A 22460-nucleotide genomic window follows, 5' to 3' on the forward strand; every position below is an offset into this window, starting at 1 on the left:
TAATGACAGTATTACTCAAGTAGGAGTTTACATTTTAAATTTCTTATTTGATACAGTGCACTTATTGTACACATGCATATTTTACACATATTTACACGTACTTATGTTTGAAAATACCATCCTGTAATTACATCTGTAATGTAGTTAAACCTATAATTACACCATTGACCTCTAAGCCTAACCAGACCACCAAACCTGTCCCTAGCCTTAGCCATATCCAACCTCAATCAATTTAACATGAATACTATAGGTATATAGTGTTATATAATTCATCAGACTTTTGGATACTTAATGCAACACTGTAATTCGATTTCGTCATAACTTAAGCCACGCCCCTGCAGGGGTAGCACCGTGCGCGTTCGCCAATTGCGCGCGGCGCCTCCACTATCTCAAGCGCGTCCCCGCGTGCGCACGCATCAGTTCTGCTGCGGCTCTATACGGTAAACGACACAGAAAACGAGAGAGAAGGAAAACCAGACAGGAAAGAAAAGGAAGACTGACAGTGGTGCCAAGAGCGACAGAATAGGAATAGGCGGAAAGAGAGAGAGAGAGAAGGGTCGAGTGCTTTGAGAGACGGGAGTGATGATGACAGCGGCGGTGTTCTGCGGGGCTTTGCTGATGCTGGCTCTGGCCTCTGCCGGGTATGCTGCGGGGGAAGGCGGAATCTCGTTCGAGTACCACCGATATGAGGAGATGCGGAAAGCGCTGGTGTCCGTGTGGCTGCAGTGCCCCTCCATCACCCGCATCTACACGGTGGGCGAGAGTTACGAGGGCCGAGAGCTTCTGGTGCTGGAGATGAGCGACAACCCTGGGGTCCATGAGCCTGGTGAGAGAGGATCATTCGTTGTGTCAGATTATAAGGAAGGAAGACAGGCCAACGTTGCATTAACTAATGAAGCTCTTTAGAGCCGCACAAGCAATCATTTTCCTTTGTGTGTCATGTTTATCCATGAAATTAAATGTTAATCACTAAAGGGGGTTCTTCTTATGAAATAACCAACGTTGTCATATTGCATTTAGACTATTTCACGTTTCAGGCTCTTTAAATATACAGGCGAGGAGCCCAAGGCGAGACATCCCCTCGATGGCTATTGAAATTCATTATTTTTTAACATTCAAATTTGTAATGCAGACTTGTCTCTAGGTCTGTTGAAATCCAACAGTGATTGCATTAGAAACTGCTTTTGCAGGGTCATAATGGTGTGTGCTGTTTCATTTAATCATGTTCCAAGTGCTTCATAAATCATCGCGCGGATGTCTATCGCTGCTCACTGTGACGCGCAGGTGCGCTTTGGTGTGTCTGCGCGCTCCCGGGGCTCACTGTGCGCGTGGACGCCATTTTGTGAGGGTGGCAGAAACGCACTGCTTCTTACTAAATTAATAGATGCATTAACATAAATATTGATTATATCGTTTATTAGCTTACTTATAGAGACTGCAGAGTAAAGTGTCAAGGAGCCTTCGGTTGCCTAAATGTGGGCCAGTGTTGTCTGCTATCATTATTCTAGAAAAATAATAAATAAAAAAAAACCTCGATTGCTGAATGTTGGAGCCATCAGACTAAAGTATTCCAGAGAGTCTTAGAATAAAATAAGTATTTTTGAAGTGCACATTCAGATCTTTATTGTATGCCTACACATGCCATTTCTCTAATGGTTGCACAAGACAGGGTTTGAGTAATATAGGCTTAACAACATGAAAGTAATATTCATGCTGTCATTTAGTTTGTGTTTTGTAGGCCTATGTAGGCTAATCTTTGATGTGGAGCTGTGTATACTAACTAGTTCATTTAGTGTGCTCTATTTAGATTTGGGACTGGGACAGATTAAGCTAATCACTGAACAACTCCAACTGAACCCTATAGAGACGCATCGGTTATTTAGGAGTGTTCATTTTTTGATATTTTGTGTTCTGGCTTCAGTACGTGATTACTGAAGCTCAATATGATAATATGCTATTATATTTATAGCTTATCAATATCAATAAAACACATTTTGAATAGTTAAAACAGACTTGAATTTATAAAACAAGCACCTATCTTTACCCTATAATGTAATTTATTCTGACTAGATTGAAGTCATTGATTATCATCATTAGTTAATTCATTAGATCTCATCATGATCTATTGAACAATTAAGCATTTATTAATCTAGGTTATTTTTTAGTTCTGTATTTACTAATATAATATTTACGTTTCAAATTGAATAAATTAATTTAAAAAAAATTAAGTAAAAAATCTCTATTGAATAATAATAATAATAATAATAATAATTTTTTAAGAAGAAACATTGAAACTATTAGTTGACACTAATACCAAGGTAGTGGCTAGTAGAGCTTAGATCGGGCCCAACAAATCAAGCCTGACCCTACCCGAGCCCGAGCACGTTGTGTCCGAGCCCGGCCCGACACGTTCACTGTAATTATGAGCCCGAGCCCGATTTAAACCCGACCATTTGTAATATGTGGGCGAAGAATCTAAGCTCTAGTGGCTAGTCTTCCTGGGGTCCGACAAGTAAAAAAAAACATAATTACATTAATCCATAAAAATAAAAGTGAAAACCAATACAATAAAACATACAAACCCAAAATTCATTCAAAACATCAAAATTAACAATTTACGGAGTACTGTACCATTAAATATTTCTTTAACGATTTTTTTAAACCTCATTTTACTTTTACTAAAACAGTTAATGTCTGATGGCAATTCATTCCATATTTTCCTTCCTCTATACATTACAGTGCTTTAGAAACAGGAAGCAAAAAATATCCTTTTAATGCATGCCTGGTGTTAAAATTATGAATAGCATTACTATACAAAAGTTAAAAGTACAATACACTTGAAACTCTCGATACTGAAATATTTCTTATGAAACGTAGCAGAGAAACAATTGCCCTATCCTTCACCAGTAGCCAATCTAGAATTTAGTGCATTCTCATAATATTAACCCTTCTCTTACGGTTCAGCAATAGTCGTGCAGTATGGAAGCATGTGGGTAGCAATATTCAATTTGGAATGTAATATGCAAAAGGACAATGCAATATGTAAAATGGCAATGCATTTCTGTATTTACACTTACATTTTCCAATACATTTGTGCAATGTTTGGTGCAAAATGAAAATTAAATTACATAATTTTCATTTGCCATTTCACACACTAGTTTTAATATGTAAAATGAATACTAATTTTAACGATTTATAAATTGCAAAATTAAAATTAAAATGTATTACAGAAATGATTAGATATGTATAACATGTTCAAGCAAAAACTGTGGCAAAATTATCATTCAAATGCTATTTTTCTTAATTGCATTAACACTCACAGTCAAGACACTTACGATTGCATTTTCATTCAGTGTCCCGCAATGAATGTAGCAAAATTCAATGTGCACATTGAAAATGCATTCCGAGCCGATCACGTCTCCGCCCCCTCCCACCATGTCAATCACTGCGTGAACAAGGCAGGGCCTGCAGAAGGTCAAGAGACTCACGACTCAAGAGGATTCAAGTGAGAGAACATGGACAAGACAGTTAGTCCGTGTACGTTTTGATCATTTCGGTTTATGGCTTCAATATTTCATTCGCATTTGTGGGAGGAGCTGAAATGCTGCTTTCATCTGATTGGTCGAATCGCTCCACCTTCAGCTCGGTCTTTTCATTCTTTCAGACAGAATAAGAGTCAGTGCGAGTGCGGCACTGTAATGTCTGAAACCACCGCTCACTGTTAATTAGCATATTATTTGAATCAGATGTAGCTGGAAACATAATTTGTGCTGCTGCGACTTGCAAGAGACCCCGTTAAATTATTTCTAGGTTATAGTATTGTATAAATATTGTCCCACTGATAAAAATAGTGCAAATAGTTCTGTCTCCTTGGATAACAGTGAAGTGGAAATAAATATAGTTAAATTTCGGAAATAAAATTAAATAGGATTTTTTGGGAAGGTAAGTCTGGCCAGTTATACAGCAACACGAGTCAGACGAGTCTGAAGATCTGAACTGAATTTGGTGAAACATTAAAGTTCTAGTCTGTGTCAATTACTATCACAATAAATAATAATAACAATGTTACCAGTATTTTTCGGACTATAAGTCGCACCTAAGTATAAGTTGCATCAGCCCAAAAATACGTCATGACGAGGAAAAAAAACATATATAAGTCGCACTGGACTAAGTCGCATTTATTCAGAACCAAGAGAAAACACTACCGTCTACAGCCGCAAGAGGGCGTTCTGGGGTAGGCTACAGGAGCACTGAGCAGCACAGAGCATCCTCTCGCGGCTGGAGATGGTAGATCTTGGTTCATTTCTCTTGGTTCATGTCAAATTAATTTTGATAAATAAGTCACACCTGACTGTAAGTCACAGGACCAGCCAAACTATGAAAAGAAGTGCGACTTATAGTCCGGAAAATACAGTAAATATATGTTGTCTTTCTCATGCCCAACAAAGAAGACTAAAAAGAGAAACACCATTCAATTTAGTATGTAATAAAATTAATATTACTAATTTATTTTAATTTTTACAATTATTTATTAATGTCACACACACATACCTAGTGCCTTATGACTTAAAAGATGAGAGTGGTACATGTTACAGACATGGAACTGTTCAGTCTATTATTGATTTTTATTTGCAATTCACTTTTATCAAAAGAGACAGAACTATTTGCACTGTATTTATCAGTGGGACAATATTCATACAATACTACAACCTAGAACCAATTTGCAGGTCTCAGCAGCACAAATTATGTGTCCAGCTACATCTGATTCAAATATTATGCTAATTAACAGTGAGCGGTGGTTTCAGACATTATAGTACACTCGCACTCTTGTCTTGACTCTTGTTCTGTCTGAAAGAATGAAAAGACCGAGCTGAAGGTGGAGCGATTCGACCAATCAGATGAAAGCAGCGTTTCAGCTCCGCCCACAAATGTGAATGAAATATTGAAGACATAAACCGAATATTGCATTGTCCTTTTGCATATTACATTCCAAATTGAATATTGCTACCCACATGCTTCCATAGTGCAGCACTATTCTGGACTAATTGTAATTTTTCAAAGTCTTTACTTGATGCACTCGACCATACCACTGGACAGTAGTCTAAATAAATAAGAACCATTATTTGCACAACGTCATGGCCCCTGTTCCTTAAATAGTATGGTTGGTTCTCCTTATGTGTGTTTGCATGGATATGACTCATTGCATTAAGTCCTTTATTGCTAGCAGATGAGTTTCCAGCACCACCCACACCCTGTAGCCATGGTCAACCCACTCAGCAGCGTACAGATGCAGGAGTGAGAACGGGATATCAAAGACAGGTCGGGTGCTGCTGATCTTGAGTGTTACAGCTGGGCAGAAATAGCTGTTGCCCTAGAGACAGATCAGCTTAGCACCGTGAGCCATGCGCTTCCCTGTGCTCAGTCAGATGAGGAAGAGATGAGTGGAAGAATTAGCGTGCGATGCCACGCGCTCAGACACAGGCCATCTGGTACTCTGCTGAGTGAGCATGTGACAACACCTAGATCAGATACACACATTCACACATACGATTAGATCTGGTCTTTTTATTGCCTTGTCTTAAAGGGATAGTTCACCCACAAATGAAAACTCTGTGTCATCATTTACTCACCCTTATGCTGTTCCAAATCTGTATGAGTTTCCTTCATCTGTTGAACAGAAAAGAAGATATTTTTAAGAACAGTTGATGGTAGCCATTGACTTTAATGGTATGAAGAATTAAAAAAAAATACTATGAAAGTCAATGGATACCGTCAACTGTTTTGTTACTCACATTCTTTCAAAATATATTTTTTATGTTCAAACATGTTTGGAGTGGCATGATGGTTATTGAATTACAAAAATTTTCATTTTTGGGTGAACTACCCCCTTTTCAAACTGATCAAGCGTTTTGTATTTCAATATTCATATTGCACGTTCCACTATTTGGTATACTGTGATTTTTATTTATTTATTTTAAAGCATTTGAGAATACATCAAATCATGCAAAAGTACCATTGTTTGGCTTTATCCATTGAATTGCATTTATTGTAGTAAAAAATATATATATATTTATAATTTTTCATTATTAACTGTCCAAATTGTAATATTTCACTGTATCCCACATTTTGTACAACCCTGTTACCAGATGCATTTTCCCATATGGGAAGACAAGTAATTAAAATTAATATTTTTTTTTTACACAGATTTTGTTTATTCATCAAACTTAACCATTGCTCAAGTTATGGTAAGAAAAAATGAACATAATAAAAAATAAATGGGAATTATATTTTAATCAATAAATACAAACAAACATAAACCAAACAAAACTTGCTAGAAAGTAGTAGCTAAATCATGGCTAAACATGCAACCCTCTGACCCATTCTGCCATAGTTTAAAAATATATAATTAAATTAATTAAATTAAATTTAAATTAATATAAATATTTAAACATCATTTAAAAATTGAACAGTTCCCCCCTCAAATGAAGATTATGTCATTGTTATTCTCCCTTATGACTAGAGTGATGAAAGAATTCTCATTTTTGGGTGAATTAGCCCCTTTTAATGCTTCAAAATAAGAAAAGCTAATCTACAGTTGTTTGACCTCTTAAGGTTAATAATTAACACTTTCTAAAAGGTTAAGCACCTCTTTTCACTGACCGTATGTAAATAAAATGAGGAATTTCAGGCTCTATTCATGGAAACTGTCATATATGTTTTCTATACATTTCCCCACTGTGTTGTACATATTTATTGTACAGAAAAATAAGAGAATATCTGAAACAGTTGAAGCTCTCTGTCTCTTTCTGGGTTTTTGCACAAAAGGTGTGAAGAAAGTGTATCTTCCAGTGACTGAAAGTTCATTAATAATGCATGCTAGAGGGATCCCACATCTGCTTTCATCTCTCTCTCTCTCTCTCTCTCTCTCTCTCTCTGTCTCTCTCTGTCTCTCTCTGTCTCTCATAGATCACACAATATGTTCAATGAGATCATTAGTTATTTTGGACAGGAATATAGTTTAGTTGTACAGTGTACAGCATTCCTTTTCTTTAATAATCATCGTCTCTGCAGTCAGATTGTTGTTAAGATCGTATGAAACAGTGTACATTTCCTGGCCTTGTGTGTTTTCACTAAAGAAGTGTGCTGAATCAGTCATCTATGTCTCCTTTGGTCAACATGGCCATGGAAACCAGTGTGTATTTGACGTTACTAGTAGTGTTTGCGTATGTCTTTAAGACCTGCGTCACAAGCACACATATGCTGACTGACTGAACTGATGGATTCACGCAGGGATGGGCTAAGTAGAAAGAACGGGATGGAATCAAAACTAAATGTTTAATGCTGATGTTTGAGGTTATAGAGAGGAAGAGAGTCTTTGATGTTATGTAAATGATGTTGTGATTTATTTGTCATCATGTGGTCATATGAAGATCAGAATGATTAGAATAAAACCACTTCCTCTCTCTTTTCCTCTCATGAAGGTGAGACAGCAGTTTCTGCTCTCTAAGGCACTGCGTTTCTCATCTCTGAGCTCGCTGTTCTCTCAATGTGACAGTAAAGACATTTATAAAGTAAGATTTTGCTATTTCAAATAAATCCTTTTTAGGAATCCTGAAAAATGTATCACAGTTTGCACAAAAAATATCAAGCAGTTTTCAACGTTAATATTAGAAAGATTTCTGAAGGATCATGTGACACTGAAGTTGAGTCATGATGCTGAAAATAAAAATTTGACATCATTTTAAAATATATTCGAATAGAAAGCAGTTATTTTACATTTCACAATATTACCATCTTTACTGTATAAATGTAGCCTGAATGGGTCATTTATAAAATCTTGCAAATTTTGAAATTGCATCAAGATTTACTCCATAAATTTGTGAGATAAATCTTCATTTACTGTATTTATCAGCAATTCTAATTAATATATTTATCTTACTGTGGGACCCAGTATACAGACTAAATTTGCTTGCTGAAGGAATCGTGGTATGTTTACAAGTCATTCTGTGACATTTCATCTTTATTCAAGAGTTTTATTCAAGGCAGATAGTTTGTAAGCATGATAGCCTCACTTGTTAGATATCTAACTGTCACTTAAATATGAGTGTATTGAACATCGGTCTAAACAAAAGAGACCTTTCAGTTACATTTATACACTTTTAGACTTAATAAAGGCTTTGAGTTTGTCTAACAAACAGATGTGAAGGTACACAAATAATAAAGTTAAACACTTAGATGAAAACTGAACGCTGTCTCTTTAAATGTTTGTCTGGAAGTATTGTCCAAAATGAGGTTATCAGATACCTTGTAATAGTTCTTTTCTTTCAATTCTTTGTTAGAAAGAGAACAAAGAGAAAGAGGGATAAAGAAGGTAGGGAACAGAAACAAAGCTGAGAGGACGTGAGTGTGTGAGAGATGTGTTGATGTTACAGAATATGTTTCGAGAGAGAGGCAATGATGACTGTATGGCTTTGAAATGTGTTATTTTAGTCTTTTTGTTTGTCAGTTTCTCTGACAGATGAGCAGTTTTTCCTCCTTCACCTCATCTGTGCCGCACATGATTTCCTCATCACTGCTATCCAGAAAGCTTTACTTACTATTGGATAAGATGCACATAACTGTGTTTCTTTTTCATAATGAAGGGGAAGTTTGTTCTTCACAACCTTGTGTGGGATTTCACACTTTTGCAATCATCTTTGCTGAAAACCCTTCGCCCATCTCGTTTCATTTTGAGACTACAGGTGCAGAGGTGGGTAGAGTACCCAAAAACTGTACTCAAGTAAAAGTAAAAGTACTTCTAGAAATATTTACTCAAGTAAAAGTAAAAGTACTAGTCTTGAATAGTTACTTGAGTAAAAGTAAAAGAGTATCGGATAAAAAATCTACTCAAGTAGTTAGTTACTAGTTACTTTGGGTCATATATACTGAGCCTATTTTTATTTAGATATATAGATAAAATGTATGTAATGTATGTGTGCGTGTATAAATGTATATATTTAATCAGCCTTTACTCCAATTTATGTAATTTATTATAAACCCTGTCTGTTTACTTAAGTAACAGATATAGGTGTCATGCCATAACATATTTTTAATACGATTGACTTTATATTAAATGTGAATTTAACACTGAAAGTTAATGTGATATAAATATTGCTACTAATCTTTCATTGTTCAGAAAGAGAGCAAATAACATTTACATTATTAAAGATCATTTTCACTGACAGTCTAGAGCAGGGGTTTTCAAACTGTGGGTCGCGACCCACTCGTGGGTCACGGAATGGAACAAGGTGGGTCGCACAAAGTCACTTGGCTGCAGCTAATTTTGCGTTTCAATGACACACAGACACTAACACAGTTCAGTCTAGGGCTGCACGAATGTGACGAGTGGGGCGGGGCCTAGTGCCATGGGAACAGAGCTAGGCCGGTGGAGTGATTGGGAAATGAGCAACACTCACCGGTCTCAAGAACCACGGAGGAGATCGGAAAGATACAAAAGAGGAGCGATGACAGTGAAGGACGAGAGAGGACCAGGCCTGGGTTTTATTTTGTGTTTGTTTTTTATTTGTGCACGGCAGTCATCCGAGAGGGGCTGTCGCGCTGTTTTGTGTTTATTTGGTTATTAAAACTTTGTTTGATTGTCCGCCGGTTCCCACCTCTTTCCACGAAGGAGTCATCGAGGCGGTGGGCTGGAGTGAGTTCGCCCCCCCCCCCCCCCCGGCAACTCACTCCAGCCCACCACATCGAGCACCCTCGGCGGCAGACTCCTTCGCCCTGCTCGATGGCACTGCGGATTCACCCCAGCGGCGAAGGATCTTCGGCAGCGCGCCCCTCCTTCCTCCCTGGCTTCGGCACCAGTGTAAAACATTAAAATCTTCACAATCACAGGAAGAAGGAGGCGGGAACTGGGAACCCACTCATCACAACGATATAGCCCACCAACATTAATAATGAACTGCAATATCCTTAGTGTGATTTTCATTGCAATTAAGTCCGTGTGCGTTGCGTGTTTTGAAGGTCTCAGAGCAATGTCATTAAAAGGTTCAATCGGTCTTTTTTTACCTATTTCACAATTATTTTAATCTCCAAACTGTTTTAGATAGTTCTGCTTTGCTTCTTATGCTTTTCTAAAAAAGTGTTGGATTGTGCTCCGTTCTCGCCGACACACACGGAAGGATCATGAATGCAACAAAACACAGCAGCGCAGATCACACTTCACTGGAGTGAGCCTGCTTCACGTTTTTATGGACACTACATATTTTAACGCCAGTAAACAAAAATTAAAACTTGTAAATTTGTAGTGAAATTTTCAGTTGTACTCTAAAATAAAATGGTTATTTTTCTTAAATACTTAATTTCTGTCATAAAAATTTTAAGTAAGATTAGGTTTAAAGTAATTTCACTCGTTGTTTTTTTTTTTTTTTTAATATTTTGGTGGGTCGTGAAATATATTACACTTGTCTAGGTGGGTCGTGGAATGGAAAAGTTTGGGAACCACTGGTCTAGAGTTCAATCACTCTCAGAAACTCCCATTAAAATCACTGAAACTGTTAACACTGTGAAATCAATATCTTAATTAAAGATTCGTACACACATCTGCACTTTGTTGTTTCTGACTCTGTTATAAGCCACACACGTACAACAAACTAATGTCACAGTGGTATCGTGTACTGTAATCGAATGTAGCCCAAGTTATTACCTGTTAAACAGTAGACAGCACACGCGGTGTTCATCTAATAAGGATCTCCATCGCTAGCAAATAATAGCCTTTGCAGATTTGCTTTCAATTCAGTGCAGTTCCAGCCACGTTTTCAACGCTGCTGATGTTAAACGTTACAACTCCGAGTGAACCGCTTCAGACGCTCAGCGCGTGCGGCAGGGAACTGAACGAATCATTCAAACTGATTCATGAACCAATTCATTCGTTTGTCAATTGGTTTGATCAAGCCTTTGAACAGAGTTGACTCAAAAGAATGAATCATTCGTGAATGGGCATCGCTCATTGCCCAGAGAAAAGTAGACGGCGCGTTTGGAATAAACTGAAGCATTTATAACATTTATTGCATTAAGATAAAGTAACGAGAGGATCGTCGCCCACAGTAACGAAGTAAAAGTACAGATTTTTCCCCAAAAATTTACTCAAGTAAGAGTATAAAGTACCCATCTTTAAATATACTCCGAAAAGTATTAGTTACCCCCAAAAATGACTCAAGTAAATGTAACGAAGTAAATGTAACTCGTTACTACCCACCTCTGTACAGGTGTAAAAACAATTATGACAATGAACATTCACAGCATCTCTCATAGAACTTACTGTAAGTATTACATAGTCATTAATGTAAAATAGTGAAGGCAACATTTCAGTTTGACTGACACCTGTACCAATATTCATTTTTAAGATGATGATTTAAGACATTTGAATAAGACGAGTGAATTTTCCAGAACAACTTTACATAGCTGTAATGCTATGAATAGTATTATTCTTTTTTAGACATTTATAATGCATAGTATATTTCTATTGCTGTAGTATAATGATTACTCATAATTATAGCAGAAATAAAACAATAATTGAAAATCTTATATCATTTTCCATACTAATGATTCCCCTCAGTTAAGTTGTCTCTGCATCATATTTTTTTAAAAAGATGACTCGTACTAAAAAACAAATAAGCAAAAAAGTTTGGATGTTTGTTTGTTTATTTCAGAACGTTGATGTCTTTGAATTTAATTTATATATATATTTTATCAGTAACACTTTAGTTTGGGGGAAAATTCTCACTATTAGCTAACTGTTAAATATTATTTTTGCCTTAACAAACTCCTTATTTGCTGCTTATTAATAGTTAGAAAGGTAGTTGTTAAGTTTAGGTAAAGGTTATGATTAGGTAAAGGGATCTAAAATATGATCATCCAGAATAAAGCATTAATATGTGCTTTATAAGTGCAAAAAAAAGAAAAGAAAACACTTTCACTTTAGTCTCTCACACACTTTTTCTCACTCACCTACCCATCTACACACATTACACATTCATCCGCACATTTCCTGCGGACAGGCCTGGGAATACTTTGCTTTGACTTTAACATCTGTGAAAGAGCTTGGCGGTAATTTCATTTTGATTGGAGTTTCAAAGTCTGGTTGTAAATGTGACAGGGACATACGCCCTTATTTAGGAGCTTGAACACACACACACACACACACACACACACACACACACAGTGGATATTGTGCACATGCTGCTCTTTAATTGCGAGATGAAGAATATTAAGATGTTTAAGGAGGCAATGAAATAGACGGCTATAAAAAGGCCAAAGCTTGCAAGGACCCCTGCTGAATAAAGGGACACTTCCATCTGCTTCCAATCTGTGTGCACAGCAAATAAATGTGCGTCCAGTACTGTATGCCTTTGTTTTCTTCCTTAACTGGTGTGCTGTCTTTTCTAAATGGGTCTGTCCAATGCAAACATCCTTTTCAGAGCCCATGTCCTATATAAGGTGCTTAAATATATTATATAATGTTTACTGCGCAAAAGCAGGTAAACCATGCTTGTATGTTGTGTATCTGTATAAGCTCAGTGTGGTGCGATTATCAGGCCGAATCGTTCTCAGAAGCTCATGTTTCTGAGATTAACAAAGAAAAAAAACTTCTAGTGTCCTTTCCTGGCCTTTGATGATTTGTGCTCGTTACCTGAGGGATGAATTGTGTTTGCCTGTGTCAATGCTCATGTTTGAGCATTAAAGTGTTGGGGAGGATTTAAGTGGGCCAGGGCTTTGTTGTGTGAAAGCAGAGAGGTTTCTGGAAGGTCATTAAATGAGTCCATGTTTGCTCTGGTTCAGATGATACTGTATATAATATCTGTGTTTTTTTGTATATGCATGTATATTTTATTGTACGAATGGTTTTATTAATGTTTTTGAAGGTGTCTTTTTATATGAAGGTTGTGTATTACTGGTTTGATTTGAATGTGTGGTGAAATTTATTTTATTCCTGTGGTTATCTATTAGATCGCCGCTGAATTGCCAATTTAGAGTAGTTAGGTATGGTTCTTTGTATTTACATTTTTTGATCTCTGTCTCTCTCTCTCTCTCTCTCTCTCTCTCTCTCTGTCTCTCTCTCTCTCTCTCTCTCTCTCTTTCTCTCTCTGTCTCTCTCTCTCTCTCTCTCTCTCTCTGTCTGTCTTTATGCGTGTGTGTTGATCTTGACATCTGGCGAGGTGTTCTCAGAGGAGGAATTCTCAGTTAATCCACAACCTAGACCAGAATCATTCAACACATGCTATAAACAAGAGGAAACCAAAGTCATTAAAGCAAACAAATGAGACCATGTCTTGATTATTCAAACAGAGAGGACATTAAAAATAACCAAGAGGAAGTGCAACATCTCATATAAACTGAATAGGAAATAAAACAGCTCATAAACTATCTAGTTTGACCTCCTGGTGTAGAAATGACTTAGTCTTTAAATAGTTTCAGGCCCTATTTGTGGAAAGTGTCAAGTATACTAAAATACCCTTTAATTATGTGGATATTCCTTTTATATATCGCAGTGTTTTTGAAACAGTTGATTTGATTTATTTTGTGATTTCCAGTGTGCTTTTCTTGATATTTTACAGCTTTAATTCAAGTTTTGAGTTTTGAAATTAACAGTATAATGTGGTAAATATGTCTTAAAATGCCAAAAATTATCAGTATGTAATGAACTCAAATTTTTTTTCCAGTATTTTTTTTCAATATTTAATATTATATTTTTATTTGACATTGAATTTAAGTGTGAATCTTTCCATTCGTCCTCCATTCAACCCAGTATCATGATTGTAAAATACATCATAAAATTTCTATAATAATTGCTAAATGAAATTGTCCAAGATTTTACACATGATTTGTTGGTAAGATACTGATGGTGTTGTTTTTGATATTTATGCATGTGATTCATGCAACTCAAATAGTACAGATCACTTTTTAAAAGATAAGCTTGAATTAAGATGCATCATTTAGTTGTTATTTGCATCAGTTCACATGTGCATACAGCATGGGATTATGAACTGTGTTTGGTTTTGTGTGACAGGCGAGCCGGAGTTTAAGTACATTGGGAACATGCACGGTAATGAAGCAGTGGGCAGAGAGCTGCTCATCTATCTGGCTCAGTATCTCTGTAATGAGTACCAGGAGGGCAACGACACCATCATCGACCTGATCCACTCCACACGCATTCACATTATGCCCTCCATGAATCCTGACGGCTTTGAGAAAGCAGCCTCACAGGTAAACACACACACACACACCTTACACAAGAAGAATATTAACAGAATGCAGTTCAGTAAACTGTTCATGATGAAGAGAATATTATAACCTCTGTATAAAACAAGACAGATGACCATATTCTGCTGCTTAAATATATATGTGTTGTTATATCACTAAATGGTTGATTAGTCCAGTTTTCAACATCTTTCAGCATAAGGTGTACAGACTTCCTAGTTTCGGTTTTTGGTGTCCTGTGCTCAAAATGGGCCTAAATACAAAATAAAGCACCATTTCCAAAAGTACAAACATAAAATAACATTTGTAAAGTAAACAAAGTTAATTAATCTATGATTTCTATATATGACCCTGGAGCACTAAAGCAGTCTTGAGTTTCTGGGGTATATTTGTAGCAATAGCCAAAAAAGAATTGTATGGGTCAAAATTATAGATTTTTTCTTTTATGCCAAAAATCATTAGGATAACTTAAACTTAAATCTTTAAGCTCTAGAAATAAAAAATACTACTTAAATTGTATGTTATGTACAAAAAAAATAAAAATAACACACACACACACACACACACACACACACACTGCATAGTCTTCACTTGATTCAGGGCCAGCGAGAGATTTTCTCTCTTTTGTTGTTTGAGTCACGTTAATGACAGACAGCACCAGGTTTTTTTAGGCTGCTGTCACTTTAAGATCAAATGCACATATCAAATATACTGATACACATGCATTTTCTTTCTCAACTGTTTTTGTTTGCTTACCTGTGTTTACAAGGACACATACACTTGACACATAACTGTGTGTGTTTGACGGTTCAAACCCAATGAGGCACAAAATTCAGTACTCACACATTATGTTAGAAACGGCATTATGTGCGCATGTTTCAGGTGTTACCAGTTAGTGGTGACTCGCAAAAATCAGATTAATTATTTTTTTCATAGTACTATTAAATGGAACCCACAACAATGTAAAAACAGAACAAAATTTAATGATAACAACAAGTGAGGTTTGTGTGAAATTTTGACCACTGAACCAAAAAAACAAAAACAAAAAAGTCCCTGGTTTCCATTTTAAAAAAACCTGTTCGACTTGAGTTTTGTTGGCAGAATGTAGGGATGCTGATTTCATGACACTTTATTTTGGTTTACCACATCCTTCTGCAGCCTGTGCTCACACAAGTGTGGGCTGTAACATTTCATGACACATTTGACTTTTAGATTCACATGTGTTTAGGGGATACCAAGACATTATTAAGCATCTCACTTGGGTGTGGTTTACTGCACTGCTTTACTAATAAATGTCTATCCCGACCACACAGCAAACATGCATTTTGTCTGGGCTTTGTGTTTGTTTCAGATGTGCAGTTGGAATAAAGGCGATATGGGTTTTATTTGTACATTAAAAATTAGTAACGGTTGTATTCAGGTTGAAACTCACTTTACAAGACTGGCATTTCCTGTATAGCGTCTGAAAAATGACAAATAACTGAAGTGATTTCCTCATTAGCCTGCAACTTATTCTCCACATCTCAGTCTGTTCAACTTTCACTGTTCATAACTTTATGTCAGCCCTGTCAAAAAAAATTGAAAAAATTATATATATATATATATGTGTGTGTGTGTGTGTGTGTGTGTGTGTACTCTTCCTTCAAAATTTTGGGGTCAGTAAGATTTTTTAATAGATTCATATTTTTTATTCAGTAGAGATGCATTAAATTGACAAAATAATTTTTTTAATCTCAAAAAAAAAAAAAAAAAAAAAAAAACTTAAAAGTCACTATGCACTTTACTGGTAGGGGAAAAGCAGCATAAAAATTATTTTAAAAAATTATATACTGTATATATATTGACAAGATGTACATACACATTTGGAACAAATTTTTTATTAATTTTTTGAAAGAACTATTTAAATTTTTTTATTTTTTTTCATTATTTAGATTATGGTAATTCGGCTGATAGTATCATTATTCTCATAAATGTGTGCAGCCTGGTGAGATGAAGGACTGGTTTGTGGGCCGCAGCAATGCTCAGGGGATTGATCTGAACCGAAACTTTCCAGATCTTGATCGCATCGTCTACATGAATGAAAGAGAGGGTGGATCCAACAACCATCTCCTGAGAAACATGAAGAAAGCTGTGGATGAAAACACCAAGGTGAGAGAGGCTATTTGTTAAATGTTGTAGCATGGTAGTATTAGTAGTGCTTCATTTTTTGAGCTGGTGAAATGATTTTTGATCTGTGTGTTACAGCTGGCACCAGAAACTAAGGCTGTCATTCACTGGATCATGGACATTCCTTTTGTGTTGTCAGCCAATCTGCATGGAGGAGACGTGGTGGTCAATTACCCATATGATGAGACACGCAGTGGTGAGAAAGCACCAAACACACACACACACACACAAATGTATATATATGCGTATATACAGTACTGTTATGATAGATAAATATTTGAATATTAAAAAATACAAAATATTTGCATCATTCAAGATAATTTGTAATATTAATATACATTTTCTATTAGTTGGTCTTAAAAAATGTTATCAAAATTGTGGCTCTCACAAGTATAGTGAATAAATGACATCTCATATACCAGTTGATCATAGAATTAAACCAGGAAAACTGGCCATAATATTTGATTGGCTATTTTTTTGTTTGTCCACCAGGTTCTACTCATGAATATAGTGCTAGTCCAGATGATCTGGTGTTTAAGACTTTGGCTAAGGCCTTCTCCAGCTATAACCCAGTGATGTCCGACTCAAACCGGCCACCATGCCGCAAGAATGATGATGACTCCAGCTTCAAAGAGGGCATCACTAACGGAGGAGCCTGGTACAGTGTGCCTGGAGGTATAATAAAACACTCATATACTGTATTTGTTATGTTTGGGTCTCCACATACTTTGACAATGTTGTGATGAATAAAAAAGACACTCAGTGTTAGTTGAAAACCTTTGATCTTTCCCTATCTCTGTCTGTCAGGAATGCAGGACTTTAACTATCTTAGCAGCAATTGTTTTGAGATCACTCTGGAGCTGAGCTGTGATAAGTTTCCTCCCGAGGACACACTCAAGCAGTACTGGGACCAGAACCGTAACTCACTGGTCAGCTACATAGAGCAGGTACAGCCCAATCCTCTCTGACGCCTGGTTTTTTTTTGAAGGTGGAGAGTTGTTTTGTTTTCTGTGAAGCTCAGACTCACGAGTCAGGATTAGAGGAGGCTAGGTTCATCCCTTCTTGATCCCTCACGTCCTTCACAGGTTCACAGAGGAGTGGCGGGATTTGTGCGTGATCTACAAGGAAACCCCATCTCAAACGCTTCTATTTCTGTTGAAGGAATTGACCATGATATCACCACAGGTACACACAAACACACACAAACGTTTGTTTTTATGAAAAGGGGGTTCATCCCATAGGCGTAATGGTTTTTATACTGTACAAACTGTATATTCTATGGCCCTACACCAGCCCTACACCTAACCCTAACCTTCACAGGACACTTTGTGCATTTTTACTTTCTCAAAAAAACTCATTCTGTATGATTTATAAGCGTTTTGAAAAATGGGGACATGGGTTATGTCCTCATAAGTCACCCTCTCCTTGTAATACCTGTGTCATACCCATGTCATTATACAGAGTTGTGTCCTGATATGACACACAAACAAGAGCACACACGCACACACACACACACACACACACACACACACACACACACACACACACACACACACACACACACACACACACATCAATTTGCACAGCAATATATATATATATATATATATATATATATATATATATATATATATATATATATATATATATATATATATATATATTACTTGATCAATGACCTAGAAGTAGTGCAAAATATTAATATTTAATATAACAATTATTGTTAATTATTATACAATTGTATCAAATATATATTTTAATTGATACTTTTTTTTCTAATACCAGGTTTTGAATTTGGACTTTATATTTTTATTCCATGGATATATGTGCTTCCTCAGAAATATTATATTGTATAACTAAGCAAGTAATGAATAAAGTATTTTTTTTTTATTTTACTTTTCAGAGAATTACAATATTACAGATATTTACACATATTAAAAAGGTGTTATTTTTATTATGTTTTAACAAAAAATTAGTGTTTTCTTTTCATGAAATTCTGTGTACATAAATTAAAAAAAGTGACTTGTCTCTGCAAATTAAGAGAGAAAATAAATAAAAAACACTTGTTTCACCTTTAAGACATGAACTCTACCACCCCGTTAGGTTTCTGTTGAAAACCTGTGTGTGGTACTGCCCTCTAGTGGCATTTTTGGCCACTCTTGGAAGTAAAATTCCAAATGTAAATCACTCTCCTTATTTTTTATTGGTCATTATTTTCTTTAGCTAAGGATGGTGATTACTGGCGCTTGTTGGGTCCTGGTAACTACAAAGTGTCAGCATCTGCTCCTGGGTACCTGACTGTGGTCAAGAAAGTGGCTGTTCCCCATAGCCCTGTCACACGGGTAAACACGCACCCTCTCTTCTCTCCCTTTTCTCATTGTATCTCACATCCTATTCTGATGTCTCCGTCTTTCTCACTCCCAGCTGGATTTTGAGCTGGAATCGCTGGAAGAGAGGAAGGAGGAAGAGAAGGAGGAGCTCATGGATTGGTGGAAGATGATGTCAGAGACACTCAACTTCTAACTCACCTGAGGCTTTGGCCAACACAAGCATCATAGGTGTAAAATATTCATTGTTGTTGTATGTGTGTGCTCATCAACTTAAAATAACATAATTCAGTTTATGGGATTGTTTTGGCTGTTTTGCATTAGAGGTACTGCATTTTAACCTTTATAACAGCCATTCATTAAGCCATTCATACATTAACAAAGACAACCAGTGTTAAAACTGGTCTCGGTATTTGGTCTCGGTTGTCCTTGTAAATATGGATGAATATAAATAAATGAAATGCTATGTAGGTCTGGTGAAGTGCTAGTTGATCCTATTGGGTTTTTGCGATTTCGATCAACCAGGTTAGTGTTACTTTAGAGCAAGTTTCCTTCAGTCATGCAAAGGTTATTACTGTACATGCACACACAGAAAAGAAACACGAAGAACACGGACAGATTATATTGTGGTGGCCAATTGACCGATTTATCACTCTTTTGTAATGTTGTTTTACACTGATATTGTGAGATTATTTTGTAACTATAATCACCAATCACTCTAACCAACCAATCAGAGAGCACTGTGTTGTGATGAATGTACATCAGCAATGAATATTACTATTTATTCTGATTGTGACTTATTATGACTGAAGCCATTGTAGACTCATTCACACCTGATCTCAAGTTTCTTTCTGTCCCTGTGGGTTTCAATAAAATTAGCTTGATGTTTTGAACAGGAGTGCTTTTGATAAACCCGTTTCATTTACAAATGCTTTAATAATTATAACTTTGAATATCATATCCACACAATTCCTCAGATGAAAAGAAAATGGAAGAGGTTATCAATTGAACTCCTATTTTATGTTATAAAAACTATATAGGAAACTAAATAATTCTGAACGTATGATAGATGATAGCTATAAATCAGTATTATCTATGTTTATCAAGCATTGAGTTTCATTTCAGATCATATAACAGCAGATTTTAATGGCACAAACTAATAAAATAGACATTTATTTAGATCGAATGGTTTTGTAATCAATACCAAAATGCACAATGAAAATGTGCCCGATGAAGTCCTATCTGCAGTCTTTAATGAAACATTCTGTAATATATTGTCTTTTTTTGTCTGTTTCAGTATCTTTATAGTTAGTGTATTTCTGTAATATGAAATGGCATGTTAATGATTAATCAATCAACATTAAGTCTATAATCCTGCATTCAGAATTTTTAATTAATCCAAATTTTTACCCTTTAGTTTGGGAAATTTCTTGATATAAATTAAACCCAAACTTAAACTTTCAATATTAATGCCATAAATTGGCATTTCAAGTCAGCTTATGTATTTTTCCTTTGAGACTTCAGTGGTATGTCTTGTATATGAATCTAATGATTTAATTGAATGATGCAATTCGCAACCAAAATAAACTTCCTTTTCTGTTTTCAGTCTACTGAATTTCATCTTTCTATGCTATAAAATAACTTCCATCACATTTTTCTGTTCTGTCTGAATATTTGCAAATGCTAATATTTGTACTTATTAATATGCAACAGTATTGCAGTAGCATGTAGGGTCTAGAAACTAATCAGTCAGTTACTTAATTATAAGTTCCAATTCATTCATGCTCAGTCAACAAGCCAAAAAACTAAAACAATAATATATGGCTAGCAGAGTAAATATCTCAAGTCCTAACCTTCATTATTGTATCCAATATCTTTGGAAGTTGGAAATGTCTTTGCAGCGATATACTGTTAACAAACATGTTGTTGCTGAGATTGGCCTTTAGATGAATAAGTAAATACGTGCCGCGCACTTTCGTCATATAACAAAATAAACACACACACACAAATGACAGTGGTGAGAAAGCAGCAGTTAAGAAAGCATCCAATAACGATGTGCATATTTATGCACCAGATCTGCCATTTCACTGCACAAGATATTAAATGATGGACTGGAGTGGTGTGGATTACTTGTGGATTATTATGGTGATGTTTTTATCAGCTGTTTGGACTCTCATTCTGACGGCACCCATTCACTGCAGGGGATCAATTGGTGAGCAAGTGATGCTACATTTCTCCAAATCTGATGAAGAAACAAACGCATGTACATCTTGGATGGCCTGAGGGTGAGGACATTTTCAGCAAATTAAAATTTTTGGGTGTAAACAAACTTGCCTCTGACATTAAGCAAACGTTTGTGAACAAAGTCTTAAGTTCATAAGTTTACATGTCTACGGTAAAGGTAAAGTTCACTCTTCTTTACTGCTATTCGCAAAGTTCTGCAGTTAATGTAAAGTTGTGTCGACACGTTACTCAGTTCTATTCTGTAGTTGCTGGCATAGCAGATTCAAGCATTCTCCTCCATTTTTCATTCCTTACCTATTAGCATAAACCTGATCAATACTATTGATCAGAGAGGAGACAGCAACTGTATGGCAGTTCTCCTGTTAGCCCAAAGGGATCTCATAATGACTAAAACAGCAATACCATCTCTACTTCTCTCATTACTTCCCTGCAAGAGGGCTGAGAGTAGCTTTGATATGTGTTTAATTAGAGCTAAAAAATACACATGAGCTCCAGTCTCGCAGGAGAGCTGACAACGATATCCTACTGAATGCATTAAACAACAGCACAAAGTTTCACAAATGGCCAATTACTTTACTTTTGCACTTGAGTATTTGGAGTCTTGGCTTACTTTGGCATGTTGGACACTTTTTTTCTGATTGCCTCTCCCTCTGAATTTTTCCTAAAAGTTCTGTTCTTTTGTTTCTGTCAAAATATTAGGCCTATATAAGGGGGAAAAAAAACAATTCAATATTGGAAGTAAAAAAAATACATACATATATATGTTATTCTATCTGTTTTCTTTTTATTTATTATATTATTTAAAAGCCCATGCTACGTGTACTGTGTTAACCTAACTGAGACTTGTTATAGCACTTATATATCATTGCTCTTTTTGTTGTTTTTGATTGCTTCCACTGTCCTCATCTGTAAGTCGCTTTGGATAAAAGCGTCTGCTAAATGGCTTAATGTAAATGTAAATGTAAATGTAAATGTATATATATATATATATATATATATATATAATTATTGCAGTGACATTACTATGACATAAAATTTTAAATAGATATTTCTTGTGAACATCAACAGATGGCGCTGCTGAAGCATTTTGTCAAATGTTGGCTAAATGGGCAACTTCATAAATCAGCTCTAATGTGCAAAAGTGCATATGCATCATTTGAATTATAGCCATGTTCCACACATTCATGTGCCATTGGGACTCTAGTTTTAAATGAAGCAACACATGAATGCCAATGTTGTTCCTTCACATGCTGAACTGCACAGAATGTGGTTTTACCCCATTTCCCCAGTCATTGTGTGGTGGCTAATGGTCATAAGGTTACAGCCACATTATCAGCCTAAACGTCCTAAATGTTAACAAAAGCAGTCCTGTGACTCTTTTCTGTGGTGCAAAAAGACATGAGACAGATATGATCGCATGCATGCAAGCTGTGTACTCAAGTGTGTGCGTGTGTGTGTGTGTTTGTGGGGCAG

At 36.1% G+C, this 22460-nt stretch overlaps 1 protein-coding gene across 1 annotated transcript; it reads left to right on the forward strand.

Moving 5' to 3' along the window:
- The first annotated feature begins 373 nt into the window (after nucleotides 1-373).
- Nucleotides 374-20353, forward strand: LOC132142209 (carboxypeptidase E). The gene is made up of 9 exons (XM_059551888.1): nucleotides 374-826; nucleotides 14060-14256; nucleotides 16231-16398; nucleotides 16495-16612; nucleotides 16909-17091; nucleotides 17224-17363; nucleotides 17502-17601; nucleotides 18640-18758; nucleotides 18841-20353. Exons 1-9 carry the CDS (start codon nucleotides 583-585, stop codon nucleotides 18937-18939), a joined length of 1368 nt encoding a protein of 455 aa, XP_059407871.1. The 5' UTR covers nucleotides 374-582; the 3' UTR covers nucleotides 18940-20353.
- Nucleotides 20354-22460: the final 2107 nt, after the last annotated feature.

Source organism: Carassius carassius, chromosome 6 (genome assembly GCF_963082965.1).
Source record: "Carassius carassius chromosome 6, fCarCar2.1, whole genome shotgun sequence".
Classification (NCBI taxonomy): Eukaryota; Metazoa; Chordata; class Actinopteri; order Cypriniformes; family Cyprinidae; genus Carassius; species Carassius carassius.